General features: G+C 38.6%; 3 protein-coding genes across 3 annotated transcripts; 1 reads left to right on the top strand and 2 right to left on the bottom strand.

The window, feature by feature from the left end:
* Positions 1 to 1,913: 1,913 nt before the first annotated feature.
* On the bottom strand, positions 1,914 to 10,487 carry LOC117417778 (WW domain binding protein 1-like). The gene is made up of 4 exons (XM_034030073.3): positions 10,160 to 10,487; positions 6,695 to 6,797; positions 5,996 to 6,157; positions 1,914 to 5,546 (listed from the first exon to the last, which is right to left on the bottom strand). The coding sequence occupies exons 1-4, from the start codon at positions 10,250 to 10,252 to the stop codon at positions 4,834 to 4,836; spliced, it is 1,071 nt and encodes a 356-aa protein (XP_033885964.1). The 5' UTR covers positions 10,253 to 10,487; the 3' UTR covers positions 1,914 to 4,833.
* Positions 10,488 to 11,255: 768 nt separating this feature from the next.
* Positions 11,256 to 15,597, bottom strand: LOC117417885 (DNA polymerase lambda-like). The gene is made up of 5 exons (XM_059035270.1): positions 15,541 to 15,597; positions 14,435 to 14,740; positions 13,871 to 14,155; positions 12,292 to 12,370; positions 11,256 to 12,064 (listed from the first exon to the last, which is right to left on the bottom strand). Exons 1-5 carry the CDS (start codon positions 15,595 to 15,597, stop codon positions 11,703 to 11,705), a joined length of 1,089 nt encoding a protein of 362 aa, XP_058891253.1. The 3' UTR covers positions 11,256 to 11,702.
* A 555-nt stretch (positions 15,598 to 16,152) lies between these two features.
* Positions 16,153 to 20,834, top strand: LOC117417884 (protein DPCD-like). Its single transcript, XM_034030267.2, has 5 exons — positions 16,153 to 16,216; positions 16,432 to 16,484; positions 16,675 to 16,808; positions 20,266 to 20,368; positions 20,736 to 20,834. Exons 1-5 carry the CDS (start codon positions 16,153 to 16,155, stop codon positions 20,832 to 20,834), a joined length of 453 nt encoding a protein of 150 aa, XP_033886158.2.
* The last annotated feature ends 448 nt before the right edge of the window (positions 20,835 to 21,282 follow it).

Below are 21,282 nucleotides of genomic sequence, written 5' to 3'. Positions count from 1 at the left end.
AAACAAGTTCACTTTAGTTTTTTTTCTCCCATAACTTGACTGAGACTATGATTCTGTTTCATATATTAATGTAAAAAAAGGCCTCTCCTTATTTTTAATTAAAATCGAACACAAACAGCACGTGAAGTTAAATTGATTTAATTCAATAGATTATAAATCCGAGAGACGCAATTTCACTGAACTGGCTTTAGTGTTCGTTTTGAATTAGAAATAAGAGCTGCCTTTTCACACCATAAGTGAAGGAAAATCAGAGTCTCATTCAAGTTACGGGAGAAAAAACAAAAGTGATCTTGTTTCACAATCAACGCCTTTATAATACAAGTTTAATGAATAACGAAGCGGCTCCAGGTACGTCGCGATGGCAAACTGCACAGTACTCTATTTATCCGGTAGTGTCACGTGGGACGTAGAGATCACGTGGCCTGGGTGGGTTGGGTAAGAGTGCGAGTGTGACGACAATTATCTTCTAACGATGATCTCCGTGAGCGCACCCATTGGCTAAACTGGTCAGGTTCTGCACAGAATCCTCTCTGTGAACGCACCCAGAGACCTGGCTTGTCGTAGTTATCCACTTACAGTAGGGTGGGCAAACGCAATTTCTGATTTTAACGATCAAAAAATCGTTAAAATCAATGTAAGCGGGTGTGTCTGGGGCAGTCGCTAGCCAAGATGGTGCTCTTCCTGTTCGTGGGCTGGATGCTGCAGCAGTTCACCCTGGAGGTACCAGCCAATCAGCCCGTCTAACTTACAGGGCAAATTCGGAGTCGTCCTCCAGCCCCAGAAATTCAAAGTGAACGCCAGACTTAGGGATTCCTGGGTGAACACTGAAATGTACAACTGAATAATTACAAAGATTGCATTGTATTATACAGTCAGTTCAGCTAAACTCATTGCTACCTTAACACATAAAAAACAATGAAGGGGAATGTTATGTAAGTCATACATTGAATAAACATATAATTAAACACTTAATTTAATATGTTTAGGATTATCCCACCCCCACCCCCTTCAATAAATAAAACAAAAACTGAAGCATTTAAAATCTCCTGTCTAATAAAGTACAATTAATTCTCAGTTGTGGGAATCTTTTTTTGATAGCTGAATTTCCACTACTGTACATATATATGAATCTGTCTGTCTGTATAGTTCACTATCCAGTTGGCTCAAAATAAAAATGCACTTGAAGAGACCTACACATTATAAGATCTGGTATTTAATTGACTAACTGTTTCTTGTTAACTGAATTGGTTCAATACATATAATGATTGCTAGGACTGGGTGAAAGTGCTTTGCAATAGGAGTCTTATTTCAATCTCTGTTCTCAGAACTGTCGGGGGAGGTGACATATGTTCTTTGTTAAGTGAGGTGTTGCTGATAAGGAGGGGCTGATATTCAAGGAATGTTTGAGCTGTGGGTGAGGGGTAGATAGGCTTTATGTAGTGTTGCAATGTTAAAATCAGTACAGTTGGAAAAGGCAGGAGAGATTTAACACCGCCAGTTGTCCAGGGTTAATAGATAAGTATGTTACTTTATATTACTCTGTATCAGAGCTAATTCACAAACTCTAGAAGTAGTGAATTCTCTGTATAAATGTACCTGTATGGTGATAATAAAGCCTGATTACTGTGAATTGAAATAGTTATTTGTGTCTGGTAATTTCCACTCTCATGTCTCAATAGATATATTAAGAAAATATTAGGCCTTATTTTTTTTTACAACATTTAGCATGCAAGGTTTACATAACCCTGCCAATTATTGAATACAGTGGAGACAAATGACCAAAATATGGCAGCTACAATAGGTCACAGGTCAAAGAACACTGAAAACACAGTCAGGATCAAAAACAGTTTGAGATACCAGCAATTAAAAGAAGAGACAGATTTTCAAAGGCCATAAAAAGGTACACATTAAAAAAGGGGGTTGTAGTATTTATTTTTTTAAATCCATCTTGCATTTTCCATTACAGCAGATAACACTTTGTCATTGTCAATATAAATCAGAGATAAGATACTGCACACGCTCATTTTTTTTTTTTCTCTGCATAATTAAAAACTACCTTAACTGCTCTACATTATCTGAACATAGGAAAACAGTGTAGTTTACAAAGCTGAAGTGTTGTTTTCTTAATAATCAAAAACAAACTAAAAGAAAACATATAGGCTCATGTTTTTCTAAACAATTCAATTCTTCTCACATTCTCCAACTGTAATGCCAAGTAATCTTCGCATTTCTCTATTCTGGGTAAAGCTGCATTGTGTCACCCAGCTTTTTATTTATTAGACCCCCTCTCCACTTTGACATTATTTTACAAGTGAATGTCTATTCCAGGGATGGGCAAAGCTGGCCCTTCCAGTCCAAGTCTTTCATTTGAATTTTTGTATTTGCCCCCCCCCCCCCAAAAAAAAACAACGATGTTCTAAATTCTGTAATGAGCAAGTAGATTCAAATTCCATTTTGCATTCTTTTTATTTAACTGTGTGCTGTTTTTGTTAGGTTCTTTCTTTAAAACAAGGAATTACAATTGAATTTGCAAAAACACCACCTGGCAGCTCGGATCAGCGTTGCTTTATTAAGATATGGGACGCCATCATGCAGTTGTGCTTTGATCTCAACAACACACACACACAAAAAATGATACATCCAACACAGAGCTGATATGTATTTTCCACCTGTACACAAGTCTTAAAGTGGCCTTTAACACATGAAGCTTTTGTAAAGAAGGAATATGAACTGAATATAATTATTTTTCTTCAAAAAATAGTGTAACTGGTATATTTCATTTAACATAAAAATAATTGAGTTTTGCATTTATGTATAAAAACTCTTTTCTTCAGCAATTATGCAGCATTAATAAATCTAAGGCCATCTTTTGTCAAGTAAAGGCCCTTGAAAATAAGGTGTGCAAACAGCCAGCAGGCCATTCTGTTGGCTTAAAAGGCAAAACAATGGCTTGTATTTATGATTACAACACAAGAGACAGACACCGCCTAGGGTAAGACAAAAACTAGTATCCTTTTCCATTAAATGCACGTTTATACCTGTAACAGATATCTAGGTCAATTGAATAATGTACATTTAAGGAACAGAAGATAATGGTACTGAATTTCTCAAGCAATGGTTACTTGATATTGTTCACTAACTTTTGTTTTTCAATTGTTTGCAGTATAGTTTGCCTCTCTCTAGTATGCCTTTGCTGGAACAAAGCTCTAAGTAATCTTAGATAACTTCAGGAGGCCTCCCATCTGAAATGTACAGAGAAGCCTACTGAGATGTGCAAAGTTTTTACTCTCCTTTAAATTGAACTGATGAAATCTGATTAAAAATCAATTTGAGATCATTTTTACTATGATCCTTCTCCCACTTCCCTCCCTACACTTGGCTTTTATACTCGGTTATTCATGGATGTGTATCCAATTATTATTCCCCCAGCTTTATTTTTATCTGCTCAATAGGTCTGCCAGCTTTGTAAACATACATAAAAAGCCCTCAGCATTTCCTAGGCGGAATATTAGTAATTACTTCAAAACAAGCAGACGGGAGTCAAACCCAACAAGTAACATTGCTGTTTGTGTCAGATAACAAGTCACATACTGTATATACCATGTAAAATAACTGAAACAGAACAGATTTCAATGTGTAAAGCTCCAACAGCTACATTACGATATAGTACCCTTTGTGGTACAGCAGGGTTGCTGATTACTTTTTTTTTTTTTTATTGCAAGTGAAGTTACAATTTCATGGATTGTTTGTTGTTGTAAGGTATTGTTTTCATTTCAGCACTCAGCTATAGCCAAGGTGAAAAGGATGTGACTTAGTTATAGCCTAGTGAAGAAAATCCAAAAATCCAGCCAGCACATTTTAAATGCTTAATTTAAAGCTTACAGTACACAAAAAAAAAAATCTAATTTGCTAAAAAAATCTTTATATATATCTCCCAACACCCTACAAGGACTTGCTCTAAAAAGAACAGTCATTTATAAATCTTTGATATTTGAATAGAAGGATCCAAACACAGTAAGTAGTAACTGTCCCAGATCAGAACTGAAAGGATAATTTCCTTGTATAACTGAAGTGATCGTATAATGCATGTACACACATACACTTACAAAAGCAGCAACCTGGTGCTTTTTGGCTCTTAAAATAATAAGATCACTTAAAATTAAAATACTACCCACACACACAAACACAACAAATCTGGGCATCATGTGTGTTGTACACCGGGCACAGAGGGACTAGGGAAATCCCACCATTATCCATTACCTGTATGCAAGAATGAATACACCTTCTGAAGAGATCTCTGTTGAAGCTGTTCATTGGCATTGTTATCCAAGAGGAGATTATGGTCTATGTCTCTTTTCCACCACAGAAAACAAACCAAATGATGTATTTTTAAAAACAAGTAAAAAAAGACACCATCTGTTTCCCAATATTACTCATTGATTGTAATCCTAATTAAATTAGCAATCAGGAGACTAAATCTTCCGGTTTCATTTTTCCAGCAAAGCACTTCAGTGCATAAAGTTGCCAGTCTGCTTACATGGAACGGGCCACAAATTCCTTGTAACAAAGGTGAAATAGTTTGCCTTCTAAATATGCAAACTGCCTCGACTTGTGTAGCATATACTCCTGTGAGCCATCAAGGCAAGGTTTCTTTTTGTAAAGTAAAAAAAAGTGGTGTCCTCTGAAAGCAGAGCAGCACTCACTTTACTAAAGGCTTTGCTGGGTCTTGCTGAGAAATAACAGCCACAGACTTAATGTGAGCCCTCAAATCACTACCATCACAAAAAAAAAGTCTGTTTCTGTTCAACTCTTTTCTATGCACCAAACCTCTGCTCAACTTTGTGGATCACTGCTGGCACACTGACTGTTTGGGGATTCCTGCTCATTTATAGTGTGCAGCAATAGGCAGGCCGGATGCCGAGACAGTGAAGGCTCCCCATGGTCCTGGTGTCTCTCTAGAACAGCCAGTCCCAGTTCCTCATCCCTGTACGCCCGGGGGTCACAGGTGTTGCAGAAGTCCATGGGTCCGTCCAATCCTTCATCAAGCAGTCCGTCCAGCTCCTTGAGATCTGCCTCGCTCCCCCGGCTGCAGACGCAAACCTCGATGCCTGAATCTCCGGTGAAGCGCCGGTGCCTTCCTGGGGTCTTGTCTTTGTCGTCCGAGAAGGTTTCAGCGCTCAAGTCTTTCAGCAGATCTTTCGGACAGTCCCCCTCCTTGTCTGGAGAGGATGCTGGATCAGCCAGTTCCTCTGCGCAGGCGTCCAGGCTGTCCTGCTCGATAGCAACATGAGGCTTTGTGACTTCTCTCTGGATGTAGGCTGTGGGTGGCTCAGGTTCGAGGGTGCTGGGGTGTTGGGAGACAGCATCGTTGGCTGCTGGTGGGGTGTTCACTTGTGCCGCCTGTGGGTTTCTGTCTGCTTGCTCTGGGCTTGAGGGGCTGCTGCTGGCTGGAGGGCCCGACTGCAAGGCACTATACGGTGGAGGTGGGGTTGGAGGTCTATTTACCACTTCTTCATAGGCAGGCAGTAGATAATTTGGCAAAAACCCTAACAAATAAAATGGGATGTGATTAGGATGAATTTCTTAAGCATGTATTAAGCATGTATTATATTCTGGCAATTACATATGAAATATAATTACATTTTACAGTGTGTTTTTTCTTGTTCTTTCTTGGTTAAAATCTGGTGCATCAAAATTAACACTGTACAAATCTCCAAAATAAAAGTTGCTAACAAACACAGTACATCCATAGAGTAGACACAAGACACTTAAACTTAATCCCTGGCTACTGTAAGCAAGATAAACGTGGGTACTAAAGAGGAGTACTGGTATTAACTAAAACTTTGGATTGAAAACCTGTCTGCTGGGTTAATTGGTTGTTAAGTAATGACTTTCAGGAACAATGTTGGGTTGGAACATAATATGGGAAATTCCCACCTCATGGAAGATGTAATAAGTCTTTGAGACAGCCCTGAGATGAGACTGCAATACTTACTGAAGTAGAATGGCAGGGAGGTATAGTTGTGAGCTTCCCGGTAGGCAATCAGATTTATTTCGTGTTGCCGCTGTTGCTGCTGCAGCCGGTGCTTTGTGCGTCGGTGGTGGCAAACACAACAGCAGCTCAATATTATAATTATAGTCCAAACCAGCCAGAACCCTGGAGCAAGGAAAACAAAAAAACTCCAGTCATTCATTACAAAGTAGTAGTATCAGAATACGTTTGAAACAATTACAATTTTTGGCAATCAAACACAGCTTAACTATTTACAGTACTGCATTTCTTGCACACACACACACAGATAACAGGTATGTGTTGCATACAGATACAAAAGAGAAAAGGCAAGAAAACCAATTAATTGTGTAAGCCAGAACATTTAAATACATTTAGTAATGTTGAAAGTAGAACAGCTTTATTTCACGGTTTACTGCTACCTTGTGAGAATTTACATATAGCTTTTTATGTAAATAATCTTGTCCAGCTTGTTTTGTGTGTGTACACTAGTACTTGAGGTACCTATTCTAGCGCTAACATTTAGATCATTCCCCCAACATGTTATGCTGTACAAGGAAAGTTGCTCATGCTTGGATATAAAGCTGGACTTGACAATATGAAGCCCATCAAGATCTCTCAATTTCATGATAACATTCAGGTTAGCTGCGTCCTACTGTAGTTATAAACTAAAGTATGGCTTACACCAGAGCTCATAGTAGTAGTTACAGCACTGCGACTCCCCACAGCAATGGCCAGCATCACAGCTGTAGCTCTGATTGTTCACTCCATAACAGACTACTTTGTTCTGAAATGGAAAACAATGATTATTTTATTAAATTGATTAAAATCAACCAAAAAAAGTCTCAAAGTAAAATACATTTCATTCCGGAGAAACGTTTAACAATACACCCAAGGAGATTTCATACAGTGCTTAGAGAAGATGTCAGATTTAGAAAAATAAATGTTAACTAAACTCAAACATGTACTGTTTGAAAGCTGTTTATTTATTTTGAGCATTTAAAAAAAAAAAAAAAAAATAGGTGTCCCAGACTGTGGTACATTCATTCAGTGCCAAGGGTCCACAATATCTGGTTACGTTCAAGGCTTTTTATTAATGCATGACAAATGAGATGGCCTGAGAAACTGCTGAGTGCTAGAAAAAAAAAGCAGTAATAGGAGAAATAGGTGATTTATTTCAACACTAAGGGGAATACAGAGCTCATAGTAGTGGTTACAGCACTGTAAAACATAATACCATCATTGTATCACCGCCAGACCCAGAGCTGGTAGGGGATGAACAAAACACAACATTCATCCTACATCATACAATAATGGAAGAACATACTGCAGCTGAACCAAAACAAGGGCATGCTTAAATCAGTGACAATTCACCACCACAGCAAGGCAACAATGCACTGGCATTTCTTTCTCCGAGCAGCAATATTCCCACACTGCTTAACAGTTCAGTGAAATGTAATCATGGCCTTGGAGACCATAGTGAAGTTGTACTTGGAATACAGCAAGTATCAAAATATTGTGTGCACTATAAATCTCACAAGGCAAAAATAATGTAAAAAAAAGAAAAAACAGAATAAAACATTTACTGTAGTTTTTTTTTTTTTTTCCACTTTTAAAATATTCATACCATAAAAATCCACAGGGGGGTCAATTTGTTTCAATGCCCAGCCAATCTATACCAGTATACACTACCAAGATTTTAAAATAGTGTCACGAGATTAAGACCCCGTTCACACTGCTGGACTGGCCCAGGGCCGCCGCATATTTAGGTCTGCAACCTCGTTCACATTTGTGGTTTAAGGCGCCTTTGCGCGTTCACATATATAACTGAAAAGCAGGCCTAAAATGTGGCACTTTTTTTTTTAAACGAACGATAGCAGCACATAGCAATTTTATCATATATTACAAAAAAAACATTTACTATTTTGACTTAATGCTATGGTGTGTAATGGGGAGACAGTACGAGCTTACCCCCACCCACAATCACATTATTCTCTCTGGAACACCAAGGTATTTAGAACGCAGGAAACACCAACTTGCTAGTGTTCACAGGTATAAATATTTATTTTCGTAATGGATACTTCACTCAGATTGCAAATGAATAATAGATTGTATATACAAGGATGGACATTCACAAGACAACCTCACGACTGACCACCTAATACTACTGCTCCCTCCTAAGGAAATACACTGCATTGAAGAAGAATTAATTATTCAATAACCGGTTGCACCTGGAATCATTTTATACAAAAATAAAATGAACGTTCATTGCATTTACAATAAACAAACAGTCATAATTTACATTACACATGTTTCTGCAAGAACACCGTCTGTTTACATACCAGTGTCATTAATCAATAAAACAAACTTTTTTTTTCCACACTTCAAAATATTACAAATAGTTCCCTGTTGTAAAAACAAACAAAAAAAAAACATGTTAGTTCAACTCAGAGTGCCTTCGTCATCCGGATGGCTATTGTAAAATAGAACTGCAGCATTCTCCAGCCAGATTGTTGTGAGACGCTGTGCACAGAAAAGAATCCCAAATTCGGTGTTTGTTTACATTCCCTTTCATTCAATTTATGTTTAGTGCTTCCCATGTGTTCTACAATGGCCCGCCTAAGAGTGTAATCTACAGCCTTGCTGCATGAAGTACAAAACAGCATGTTACCATCGGCATGAAATTCATCCTTGCCAAACTCTCATCTGATCTTTAGGGGTGAGTGTTATTGTTTTTGGCATCTTTGAACAGCTCTGGATACTGACTGAACAACAACATCTTTTGTATAGCACCTTTCATAGTGGACCACCATCACAAAGCGCTTTACAGAGGTAGGCTGTGAACTGTGCATTATATGCAGAGTCACTTACAATAGGACATTGATTTAACATCTCTGAAGTGACTTGCTCAGGGTGATACAGCGAGTCAGTCAGTGGCAGAGGTGGGATTTGAACCGGCGACCTTCTGGTTACACATGGCTGTGTTGTACAGCCAGGCACAGAAATGGTTCCTGTGCGTTACCCACTATATTTAAAGGGAAAGATCCATGAACCATAAATCTTAAAGACATTTCTATGTTTTCACATGGCATTGGGGAGTAATTTTCTGTTATGAGGACGAAATAACATAAGTTACAGTGAAAGGTCAACCACACAAAGAGACAGTATGTTTGTCTCTGGGACAGCTTTTTGGTACCAGAAAGCTTGCATCAAACAATCCCTGCAAAACGACTCCACCTCCAAAGATGACCAAAGACCAAAACATCAATACCAAATATCAACCCATTGTGCTGTCGTCGCAGTCTTGCGTTAAGACATCAACATGGTAACTACCGTAACTAGGTTACACAAACAACCAGGGCAAACCGCATTCAGGAATTCACAATGCAAAACATGTTGCAAGTTCCACAAAAGAAATACTGCCGAGCTTACCCCCACCCACAATCACACAATGAAAAGATGAAACTAAAACAAAATAAAGACAAAGACAATCACCGGTCTGTGGTCTAGTCTTACTGCAGAAGCAAAATATGTATATTTTTTAATTTTTTTAATGTATTTCTTTATTATTTTATTTTTTTTACCAGGACCATACTGAAATTTAGTCCAGCGAGTGTCAAAACAAGCTCCTGCATGGCCTCTCAAAATTAATGGTTTCTGAATAAGTTTTGTTTTCGAGGTAAAGCAAACAAACATTTGGGATAGAGCCTTTACAGTGAAGTTATAAAATACTGACTGTATTTAACATTGTTGACTGATCCAGAAGCTTTAAGTGTGGCGAGAAATATAAAAGTAGATATAACGTAAAAATAAAGCAAAAAATATATCACAAAGGTAGTGTACACATTTAACCTCCCCTTAAACTAAAATCTCCCAGCGTAATTTTTTAACTTAAGAAACGTTGATTAAAACCGTCTTTCATCAACAAATAGAGTTGGGATATATGGCAATATACATTTACACGTATAAAAAAACAAACAACGCATAACATACAGAACGCAAGCTTTAAACACAGCATACATTTTTAAAAAATGCGGAAGGACAAATATGATAGGCCTCAAATACAAATACACGAGAATGCGAAAAGGCTGGTAACTAAGGGTTACCAGAAGAAGATATATTCTAACACCGCCAGCTACAAAATCTTACCTCTGCGATACTAGTACCGCTAGTCTCTGCTGTAAGAATGACGGGAACAGCGTGGAACAAAAACAAGCACATTTTAAATATAAGACAATCCATTTGCCAGCGTAACCGTTTTCTTCAACAAACAAACACATACATACATTCAAAATAACAATATAGGTTTCACACAGAGCTTTAACTATCAACGGGCTCCCTTTGGTGCAAGGCCACCGCAAGCACCGCCTTCGTGCTTTCACTATTGGACCGTTCGAGGCCAAACTTCCGTGGTGCTCGTGTCTCAGAGCCTACCACTGGCTCGTCAACTCCGCTGTCAGGGAAGGGCTGGCTGTTCAGGGCGGTCATTTAATCAGCTCTCTCGTTTGATGAGAAATCAGCTGATGGCATTTAAAGAAGACGGGAAGTGCAGCGTGAAAGTTGAGGTTTCATTTTATGTTTTATTTTTTTTATTTACGTTTTCATTAGGTTTTGATTAAGTTAATAAGTAGATATAGGGAGTCATACAAATATAAAATATATACATTAAAGGTAACAAAAATGTACAAAGAGCCAGCTCCCCAACGTTTTGACATATATTTGTTTCATATATATATATATATATATATATATATATATATATATATATGAAACAGATATTAGACAAGCCATTTTCATTATGGTGCAGGCAATGTTTAATACTTTGGAGTAGTGCGAGTCCACTTTAAAAAAACGAATTGAATTTATTTTTAAATCAATCATCATTCAACTGCTGTAATTCTTTGGACCACATGGTGGCGCCTGAACCCCACCACATCACACCCTATTCCTGGATACAAAGTCATTGTTGGAGGCAGTGTGGTCCAGTGGTTAAAGTCCACGGCTTGTAACCAGCAGGTCACCAGGTCAAATCCCACCGCTGCCACTGACTAACTCACTGTGTGACCTTAAGCAAGTCACTTACCCTCCTTGTGATGTTAAACCAACGTCCCATTATAAATGACTCATAACCTACTTCTGTAAAGTGCTTTGTGAGGGTGGTCCACTATGAAAAGTGATATATATATATATATATATATATATATATATATATATATATATATATATATATATGTTTAGCATTAATTAGTGTTTTTTCCCCCCATGATTACACAAAAAGACCCCAACATTCAAAATTCATTATTAGTACAGGTGATCAAATACATAATAAACTTCTCCCTGTTGTAAAACAAACAAACAGACATATATCACTTTGCACTTTGCACATGATCAGATTCCAGGGTGCAAGAGAGGCCTAACATCTGTTTGTTATTCTGGGCAATGCATTCTTAGCTAAAACAAGGTATGAACAGTCATTCATATATCAGAATAATTTATATATGTTACTGTTTTATATATGCATGCACACTAAAAAAAAAAAATACAATATATTGTTTTTCTCCTCACATTGGAAAAATACAATTGTGCAAATTCTTTTTAGCATGATGTGTTTTTCCTTAAAGTTTTACAATAGTTTGGAAAGGGCCAGAATATCCCCCAAATCCTTGATGCAGCCAAAAAGCCACATTCCCTATCACCAGTCTCTCTCCTGAGGCTCCCTGTATGGCAGTCCGAGATGAGTGAACACAACCTTTTCTGCTGGTGTAGGCAGGGGCAGCCCTGGGGTGACCTTCAGGCTTCCCTTGCGGAGGACGTCCCTGTTAAGGGAGTGCTCTGACAGGCTCATGGTCTTGGTTTTAGCCAAGGCCCGCATGTACCGGTTGAAGTGTGCCGAACCCATGAAGTGCATCAAGGCACATGCAAACTCGCTGTAAGGCACCACAATAATATCCAGTCTCCGGTGCCTGCGGCCAGGTCCTGGGAGACGACAGACTCCCAGATACATCTTCTGGTTCCCATTGTCCTCGTGGCTGACCAGATCACCTGTCAGAAAACCTTTCAGGAGAAATGGAATCATGAAACGATCAGCAGAACTTTACACCAATAGGGTCCCAGGCACATCTATCTGTCCTTCGTTCTACCTATAAAGTGCCCTGCAAGGGCAAGTCTAAGCAATCAGAACGCTGTGTAGTAAAAGGGTCTATCTACCACTCTGATGGAGGCCATGCACGACTTTACTAAAGATGCCTGTGATATTTTCCATCTGGTTAGATGATTAGAACATCCATGTCTCCACACGTGGCCTTCCCTCTCTGATATGAGCCACAGGCCAGGGTTCAACGACAAAGTCATCTCCCACACCTAGGAGAGCATTCAGGAGTACAAAACAAGGGATTGAATCATTAAATAAGGGGAGTAATAACATAGGTTTTCAAATAATTATTATATTTCATATTACCCTAATAATAATTTTGTCCATTAGCACTTTATCATGTTTCAGGTTTATACATGGTTTTGCAGGATACTGTAGCTTCATCATACCATAGTTGTGGCTTTAATGCTCCTTATTGCTGTATTTCTATTTGTGTGTCTTGGATACTTCTCATGTTAGAAGCACAGAAAAAAACCAAGTGGGAATTTACAGCTTTCGTTCCTGACTGGAATCACTCAATCATTAAAAAAACTGTTTGTTCTTATTAATAAAAAAAAACAAAAAACAAAACCTGAACACCTAATGAAAGCACTCCTAAGAAACTGAATTTGCTGATCTCTATTCTCAGTTGCACTGCCCTGGGGTTTGTTTGTATAATGGGGAGGTTAGATGTTGGAGGATCTGGAATTTCAGACATTCTGAAATGGTTAACAAGACACACACGGGTGATATAAGAGCATCCACTGCCAGGCACGAGCAGTGTGGGAATCTAGCGATGCTCGGCCACAAATCTGTGCTCCGACAGAGGGCTTCAATATTAGTGTTGCAAATGTTTTGGTGTTGAAACATGAAACCTTTTTATTTTTTATTAAGTTCATTTGTTTATAAATTAGATTCCAAATTGTGTCATGGGCTTTGAAAGAGGGCCTCATTTCTGAACCTAAATTCCTCTTTAAACCCTTCTTCTATGTTAACAGAAACAGCAAACAGATCACAATGTTCCTTTATATTTTTGTCTAATGGATTTTTTTCTTATTTAGGTGACCCTCTCATTCATGACAAAGAAGTCAATAGTTCCTTAGAACTTGGTGTGACAAGTTAGAGGGACACAGGCAAATCCCTTTAATCCCTCTATTCTCCTTTACAGCCCCAAAGGGGAAAGAGGGATCTGGGACAAGTAATCCCACAACAAAAACAATAGGATTATGCCCCAACTCTCAAAGTGACAATCGGGATTCTGCTGATTGACTTGCAAGGTGGGACGCAATTCCAGAACCTGTTTTTGTGTGGGTTTTATAAATGGAGAGGAACTGTAGGGCCCCAGCACCGAGATGTATTCTTCAGGTCCAGGAACCATGGATGATTGACAGGCTTGGGGTGGCTGCTGCTGCTATGGTTACTGCAAGAAGACGAGGTTGCACGGTGGGACCCATCAGTCAGATTTTCCCTTTTTTATTTTTATTATAAATACAGTTCTCTAAAGAAGAGCTGGATTGACAGCACAGGCTCTGAAATCCTCTTCTGATGCACAGACACATGAAAGAGGACCCACCTGCTCCACCAACAATAAAGATCAGAGAGTAAAGAAGAAAATAGTGATTGATCGCAGTCCCCCTAAAAGAAACTCCATATATATATATATATATATATATATATATATATATATATATACACTAAACTAAGTGGGCTAATCTCAGATAACATCAAACCATTTCTAATAATAACCAAGTGTGCAATAACAATTCTACAGGAAATATACAATGAAGTATCAATAAACTAATAGTAGAAGCAAGTAAAGAGTACAGGGAGACATACATTTCCTGCTGATACCACATCTGTGCAGTCTTGGCTCCAGCACCCCAGATGTTGGAAAAGAGCTCCAACACTGGCACACTCTCCCCAATGTGGTCCAGCTTGCGGGGGTGGCCACTTTCCAAGATCTCCTTTATCTTCTCTGCCATCCGCTTTCCAATGCCCTGGATCTTGCATGCCTCCTATATAAAGGAAAACAGTCAGTGAATGTCACATTGGAAAGGTGACGTAGTGATATGGGTGTGTAGGCATTGTTTTAAAACAAATTGTTACGGCTGATTTCTTTAGAGATATTCACCACTGTTACAGCTCCAGGCTGCTAGCTTGTTTACCAGCAGAAATTCCCCTGGCTGTATGAACTTTATTTAAAAATAATAATAATTTTATGTTGTGAATATGAGTCAGCTTTTCTTCAAAGTACCAGATTAATCTCAATTAAAAACTGAAACTTTTGAATTTACCTCAAATGAAGACACAGTTTTATGGTAGCTCTGGAGGGCGTTTATAGCTTTGGAGTAACCCTGTGCCCTCCACTTGTTCCCCTGGTGGGTATAAGCTTTTGCCAGAACTTCCAGCTTGTCAGCAATGTGCTGCTTGTGATTCTCCTTCTTGGCTTCTGAGGACTGAGCGCAGACCCACTTCCCTCCAGCAGGTGGTGCTGTTGTACTGGAGTCCCCAGCTTTCGGATAGCACCCTGTGAGTAGTGCTTCCAAGTCACCCTGTGTGACCCCTCCATCTTCCCCATCGCTTCCATCACCTTCTGATGTCTTTTATGATAAACAAAATAAATAAGAATTGTTTTCAGTTCTCATTGACAATTCTTCATGAATTAATATATATTTTTATTTTTTATTTGAGCAAGTTCCCAAGAAACATATCTGGTAAGGTCTCCCCCCCACCTTGCTAGCCAGTAAAGGTTCACACATGACAAACCTTGGTTCCTAAGATCAAACTTATTCATGTCAGCTTGGGGTCTCTATTCCAGGACCTACACGGTGTTATTAACCATTGCTAATTAGTTGGTTGATGAGGGCACTTTGTCAAATTTGGAAAAGCAAGATGGGACATGTGGTCTCTATACAGTGCTAAACACTTAAGAATTGAAATCTAAATGGAAAACTATGTTGCCTATGCTGAATATATTAGGATAGTATTTAGGGAATTGTTGTCAAATACATACCTGTGAGTCTATCAAAAATAAATCTATGGTGTATGTCTTGCTTTAAGTTTTGACATACTGAACTAGATAAAAGCTTAACAAGAAAGCACTTCTGGCATTGATGTACACATGTATTCCACTGAGCCAGTCACCTGAAACAGCAACGTCTCACTCATTGGAAGTTACATGGACTCCAAGCCTTCCTTATCTGGAAAGCACAGGGACATGGGCTGGTGATTGTGGCCGCTTTGGTTAAAGGGATTATTCGTAAAATTACAGTCAACATCTTTCCCCACAATTTTATACCAAGTACCTGCTTTCAGTAGAGGTTGAATCCCACAGCCTACAATGCAACACACAGCTCTCTCTACCTAGCTGATCTCTCACATATCACCAGAGTACACTGACCTGCCTGTTATTGTACTGAGGGATATATAAAGCGTTCACCTGTTTCTGTTTCCACATGCTTTCTTTTCATCTGTGGTCCTTCTCTGTCTAACCCATTGCCAGTCCTCTTCACTTTACAGAACGCCTTGGTGGAAAGAGGGGTAACTAATGCATTGAATGGACAGACACATTGAACATCTGAAACTGCACAGTTAGACTAGAGCAAACCATACATTAATCAGCTAGCCGTCAAAAACACATCGATCAATACGTTTTTATTATCTTTAACAGCAGGCGTTGGTAAATAGCGGAAGTGTACAACGGGATTTTGTGTAACTTACAGTATTGATTTTTTAAATGTATCCAAACCCTGCTGCAATGCTTTCCTTACAATCACAAACAAAAACACAGCACAGTTTAAATACCGTTTACCTTCTGGGTTGAACCAACCCACCCTAAATAATTCTAATTTACTATAAAAAAATAATAATAATAATAATAAAAATTCTAACAAAAACGAAAAATCAATAAACAAATTGTATTTCAATAAATAAATGTATGTTTTGTTCTTACCATTAAGAAAGTTTATTTTACTAATAATATGAAACGATTCGTGGTTGCCATGACGACGAGATGGCTGTGCAGAGCTGGTTTGAGTCGTTGAAAGCCTCTAAGAAAACAGCGCTAATACAAGATGGTGAATAGATTACATAAGGCAGTTATTAGCAATTGATGCTGCTTTGGGATTATGACATTTGTTAATTCTATTCCTGTCAATTACAACAACACGTAGGCTTTTCATTTGCTTGACTGTAGTAGGAAATGTGTCGTGTGAGTAACAGGTGGCGAGTGTGTAAGATTTTGCAACAGTTATATGGATTTCTAATAATAGGAGTCCTGTATTTAATGCAGTATACGTTCATGTGGTGTGGAACCACTGGCCATCGAAATCCATCTACAGTCGGGTATAATAATGGCCAGTCGAGGCACTATGGAGCATGGTGGGCAGTTTGAGTTTTCAGCCTGTGGTTCCAGACATTGTAAAAACCCATTTTACCTGTAGCATTTACCTGCTGGATTGTCTTTCTTTAGGTGGGTATTGACGTTGTTTCAGTGATGCTGGTTTATTAATGTATGGTGGTTTTTGCTGTTTAGCCTGTTTTTATGCGGAAAGATACTAAGACCAGTTTCCAGTGGAGAATCCGGAACCTTCCCTACCCCAAGGACGTCTACAAGCTGTCAGTGGAGCAGACTGAACGCTGCTGCATCGTGCGAACCACAAACAAGAAGTGAACTTCAGGAAAACTACTATCAAATATGCAAAGAACACGCAGCCCATTAGTGTATCCTGATACTCATTTTACAACCCACAAGTGATTCATTTTCACTTGCAATTGACATTGGTTTTTATAATTAATATATATTTTTAACGTTAGAGTTCGTATTACAACAGTTGAAACGTACAGTGCTGCCTTAATGGTAGTATACTAGTAAAAGTATTTGATTATCTGCAAAGATAACAAAATCAAGAATTTGCTATTTACAGATATACCAACTTAAAAATAAACTGATTGCAATGCAAACCTCAATTACTTTAGGAATACTAGGATGTGATTCACAATCCTGCCTGAAGATGGCAGCATGAACAAATGGATCACTATATTGAGTGAGCAGTGAATACCAGTTTGAATGGAGCGCTGTAAAAAGGTAATGTAATTACCTGTCTAGAGAAATGTGTTTTACTTCACATAAGTGATTCCATCCAGAAGAAAACAGGTGGACCTGGCATTTGAAACTGCACTGATCTGGGGTCAGACTCTATTATTTATTTCTTAGCAGAATGTAAGGGGGATATTTTACACATTTTCCATCCCATTGAGCCACCCAGCTTGTTGCTCGTTGGGGAGGTCATTAGCCATCAGCCTCCAAAATATTGCATCTTGGCAACTATACCAAAGAAGGATACTGTTTCCTGTTCAATAATTTGTTCCTGGAGTGCAGTGCCTGGCTTGGGAATACATTTGTAACTCAGGCCTCAAAGATGCTAAGCCAGCAGCCATCAGCAGATCACAAATGTCCTTGAAACTGGGTTTCAATTTCAGCATTCTGTGCTGGCTTAAGAACATAAGAACATAAGAAAGTTTACAAACGAGAGGAGGCCATTCGGCCCACCTTGCTCGTTTGGTTATTAATAGCTTATTGATCCCAGAATCTCATCAAGCAGCTTCTAGAAGCTGTCCAGGGTGTCAGCTTCAACAACATTACTGGGAAGCTGGTTCCAGACCCTCACAATTCTCTGTGTAAAAAGGTGCCTCCTATTTTCTCAGGTGGGTTTCCTGAAGGTCTAAAATACTTCTTTAAATATCAAGTACATTCTATCCACAATCTCAAAGCTCTTTATGAACACTGTATAGTTGAATCACTGAGCAACTACCACTGTTGTGGAACTGGGAAGCCATTTTGTGCCAAGGAAGTAGGCTGAGATTACAAGAACTGATTTCGCCTTGGTGCCCCGGGTCACAACTGAACCCAGGTCCCAGAGGCAGCATGGCAGCTGCTCGAACCACTACAGCACCTACTGAAAGAACTTACCAGGTTTTGAACATGTGCTACTAGTGGTGAGTTGGCACACTGCAGCACTATTCCTGTTGAAACACCACATCAGCTTTAATTGACCTCAGTCATAATGATGTTTACCACAAAGGTCAACTGGATAGGAAGTGGTGGTGGGGATCGACACCATAGAGTGTATTTCAAGAAGAAATAAGATGCCACTCTGGGGAAAATGGTATTTTAAAAAGGGAAGAGCCTTGAAGAGCTAATTAGCCTGCTCTTGTTTCCATCATTTCCATTGCAGTCTGTGTTTTTTTTTTAATGTATTTGTGAATGGAAAATGTAATGTTAGAAAATGAGTGAATAAAAACATTCGGGCTTCAAAATGTCTTCATTCTCACTAGCTCTGTAACATGGCATTTGAAACAGAATGTTAAAGGCTACAGCACTAAAAATGACACGATTTGGTTTCACTACTTTCTATTCAACAAAGTTTGAATACTAATAATATGCTAACTAAGAGTAACTTAAACAATATCTACAGATATTCATTTGAAGAACCACTTATTGAAAAGTAGTGTCTGCCCTGGGACTGGGATGTACAGTACAAGTAGTTCTTGTTTCTTCTATGTTTGTTTGTTAGACTCTACATTAGCAGTGCAATGGCAGAAGATAAACTGAGTTCTGCAATAAAGGCAACACCTGTCAAAACTAAAGCAGGGACAGCAGTCCTTCCTGGATCTGTAGATGACTGATTGCCGTGAGACTTTCAATGTGGAAAAACAGGACATAGAATGATTTAAAAAAAAAAAATCATTAGTATGTCACATTAGTGCAGCTTAATATTTTAAAACTGTCAGTCTAGGTTTGAGCGGCCTGCTGCCTATGCTTGGATCGCAAGACCTCATACATGAGCCTTTATCACAAGCTGGTCGTTGAGGGTGAAATGTTACTGCTGATAATCTACATGAAACAAAACGTCTCCTAATATTTGGACACCAACCATTTCTAATATAAGCTCTTATATCATGAAGGTTCCTTTGGTTTAAAGTAGATCAAGGACAGTTTGAAGAGATTCTTTCAGGTTGTTGCTATGATTGGCAAATCACAGAAGGAGCCTCTGTTTTTCCGGATTGATGTTTACTGGCTGCTCTCGGTGAAAAGTAGCATCTTCATTCCACTGGGGTTTGCTGCCTCTGTTTGTCAAACATGGTCACTTTTGTTCTCAGCTATTTTAGGGCTCTACCCTCATTCTTCCTTTTAGACTAGGGCCATATTTTGTTTATAGATATTCTTAGTTTTATCATTTTAATATCAAATATAAATTGAGTAAACATTATTGCTGTATATACAAATATTGGATGTCTTTTTTTATATAATAAACATTTTTAAACATATACATTATTATTATTGTTATTAATACAAATCTACACAAAAAGGATAATAGGATCCTTTGAAGGCTAAAGCGCTATCAAAACCTTGGCATGAGAGATTTTCAATAATGACACCAAGGCTACAAACTGTATCATTATACTCACACTTACGGGGGACATAGCAGCTATTTCTATTGAAGTTCAGCTTTCTTCGACCTGGTGAGTGGAATTTATAAAGAATTTCAGTGGAACATGCTGAAAATGCATTCGTTGTGGTAAATGCAAGCAATCCATTAGAGGGAGGAGGGAATCTCCAATGGATTGTCCTGAAGGATGTACAATGTTACATGTGTGTTTTTAGTTAATTCCTTTAAATCCTCTTGGCAGCACCGCAGGATACCCAGTAAACTAGCTCTTTAGCGAAATCTCACTGCCTCCTTGCTGCTAATATAGTGTGAATTACATCCTGTACAAATACATTTTAAAAGGTGCACTACCAAACTAGCCCCCCCCCCCCCCCTCCCTTTTAAAATGATGCTCTATAGAGTTCAAATAATTATGGGCATACATAAAGAGGAGTCACCATTACTTTGTTTCTAGTACTGGTCAAGACCAAAAGAGACCATTTAAATCACCTCTTAAACACTATTGTCTACTGTGTGAAGTTCCAGACAAATCATCTCCGGCTTCGTGTAGATCAGCCTTAATGAATCTGTTACCGGTACAGCACAGATTGTGTTGAGGTCACTGGAATTTATCTCTGTAAGTGAAGCCACAGAGCTAACACATTGTACTCTCTTTTCCTCTACCCTCTGTTCAGGTATTTTAAGAAGTTCTCCATTCCAGACATGGACAGGTGCCAGTTGTTACTGGAGAGCTCTGCCCTCAGCTTTGCACATGCCAACAACACTTTGATCATTAGTGTAAGTTGTGTGGTTCTTCATTTTTACCCTCGTAGCGCCCCAGTATTTAATCCTTTAATTCTAAGACCTCAACAGGCAAGGTCTGTGCTTTCTAATTTATGGGTTTAAGTTTTTCTCCGGTAATTCTCACCTAGGGACTTGCACTTGCACACCAAAAAAAAAAAAAGTCAAAGAACTTTTTCATCTAATTCCAAGAAAACCTTGCAATCTGAGTGCATGCGAGCCTGTTCTTGTAGTAAACCGTTATCACCCTGTATGACTCCAGGAATTGGTGTGCAAATGTGTGTTTTGAGTATCCAAGTCTGCAACAACAGCGTAAAAGAAACAGATAGAAATGCAGTTTCGTGTTTTTGTTCCTTGCCTGCAGTATCAAAAACCCAAAGAGATCCTGACCCTGGAGGTGCTGAGAGAGGTGAAGAAGATGAAGGGCTCCAGTGATGGAGAAGTGGATTGCAAAACCCAGTGAGACACAATAGCTGAATTGCCTTGTTCCATCCATGTACACTTGCTAAGGGTCTGACTCAAAAGCATACTACTTGTTGCCAATACATTTTTAAAACTCTTTCTGCTGAACAGTTTGAGTTTCACCAGGAAGCAGCGCAGATCAAAAAAATTCCTTAAAACATACGATTCTGCATTGAAACTGTGTAGTGACTGATGTTTGTCTTTGTATTTCTAATAATTATTTCTACATGTGTTTGGCAGCAGCAGTGGTTTATTTTCTGTTGCTCCTCACTGTAGTATATATACAGTAGCTGTTTTGAAAAATGAATACATAAATATTTAAAATAAAAGTCTTTCATGAAACAGTGGTATATAAAATATTTATTAATAATAAATCTTACAAGTCACTGTCTTTATAAACTCTGGCAAGGTGCTATTTTCTTAGCAGTGTGAAGATTTACAGAATGATA

Source organism: Acipenser ruthenus, chromosome 13 (assembly GCF_902713425.1).
Source record: "Acipenser ruthenus chromosome 13, fAciRut3.2 maternal haplotype, whole genome shotgun sequence".
Classification (NCBI taxonomy): domain Eukaryota; kingdom Metazoa; phylum Chordata; class Actinopteri; order Acipenseriformes; family Acipenseridae; genus Acipenser; species Acipenser ruthenus.
This window is presented reverse-complemented; position numbering and strand designations above follow the sequence as displayed.

Bases quoted from the DNA above. Each gene is read 5' to 3' on its own strand.
- LOC117417778 (XM_034030073.3), bottom strand. From the start codon at position 10,252: ATGGATTGTCTTATATTTAAAATGTGCTTGTTTTTGTTCCACGCTGTT. The intron at 6,798-10,159 runs GTAAGATTTTGT...TTTCCATTTCAG, and splicing joins GCGGTACTAGTATCGCAGAG to AACAAAGTAGTCTGTTATGG. The intron at 6,158-6,694 runs GTAAGCCATACT...TCCTTGCTCCAG, and splicing joins CTACTACTATGAGCTCTGGT to GGTTCTGGCTGGTTTGGACT.
- LOC117417885 (XM_059035270.1), bottom strand. From the start codon at position 15,597: ATGTGGAAACAGAAACAGGTGAACGCTTTATATATCCCTCAGTACAAT. The intron at 14,156-14,434 runs GTAAATTCAAAA...TCCTTTATATAG, and splicing joins AAACTGTGTCTTCATTTGAG to GAGGCATGCAAGATCCAGGG. The intron at 12,065-12,291 runs GTTCTAATCATC...TTCTCCTGAAAG, and splicing joins CCACGTGTGGAGACATGGAT to GTTTTCTGACAGGTGATCTG.
- LOC117417884 (XM_034030267.2), top strand. From the start codon at position 16,153: ATGGCTGTGCAGAGCTGGTTTGAGTCGTTGAAAGCCTCTAAGAAAACA. The intron at 16,809-20,265 runs GTGAACTTCAGG...CCCTCTGTTCAG, and splicing joins GTGCGAACCACAAACAAGAA to GTATTTTAAGAAGTTCTCCA. The intron at 20,369-20,735 runs GTAAGTTGTGTG...CCTTGCCTGCAG, and splicing joins ACAACACTTTGATCATTAGT to TATCAAAAACCCAAAGAGAT.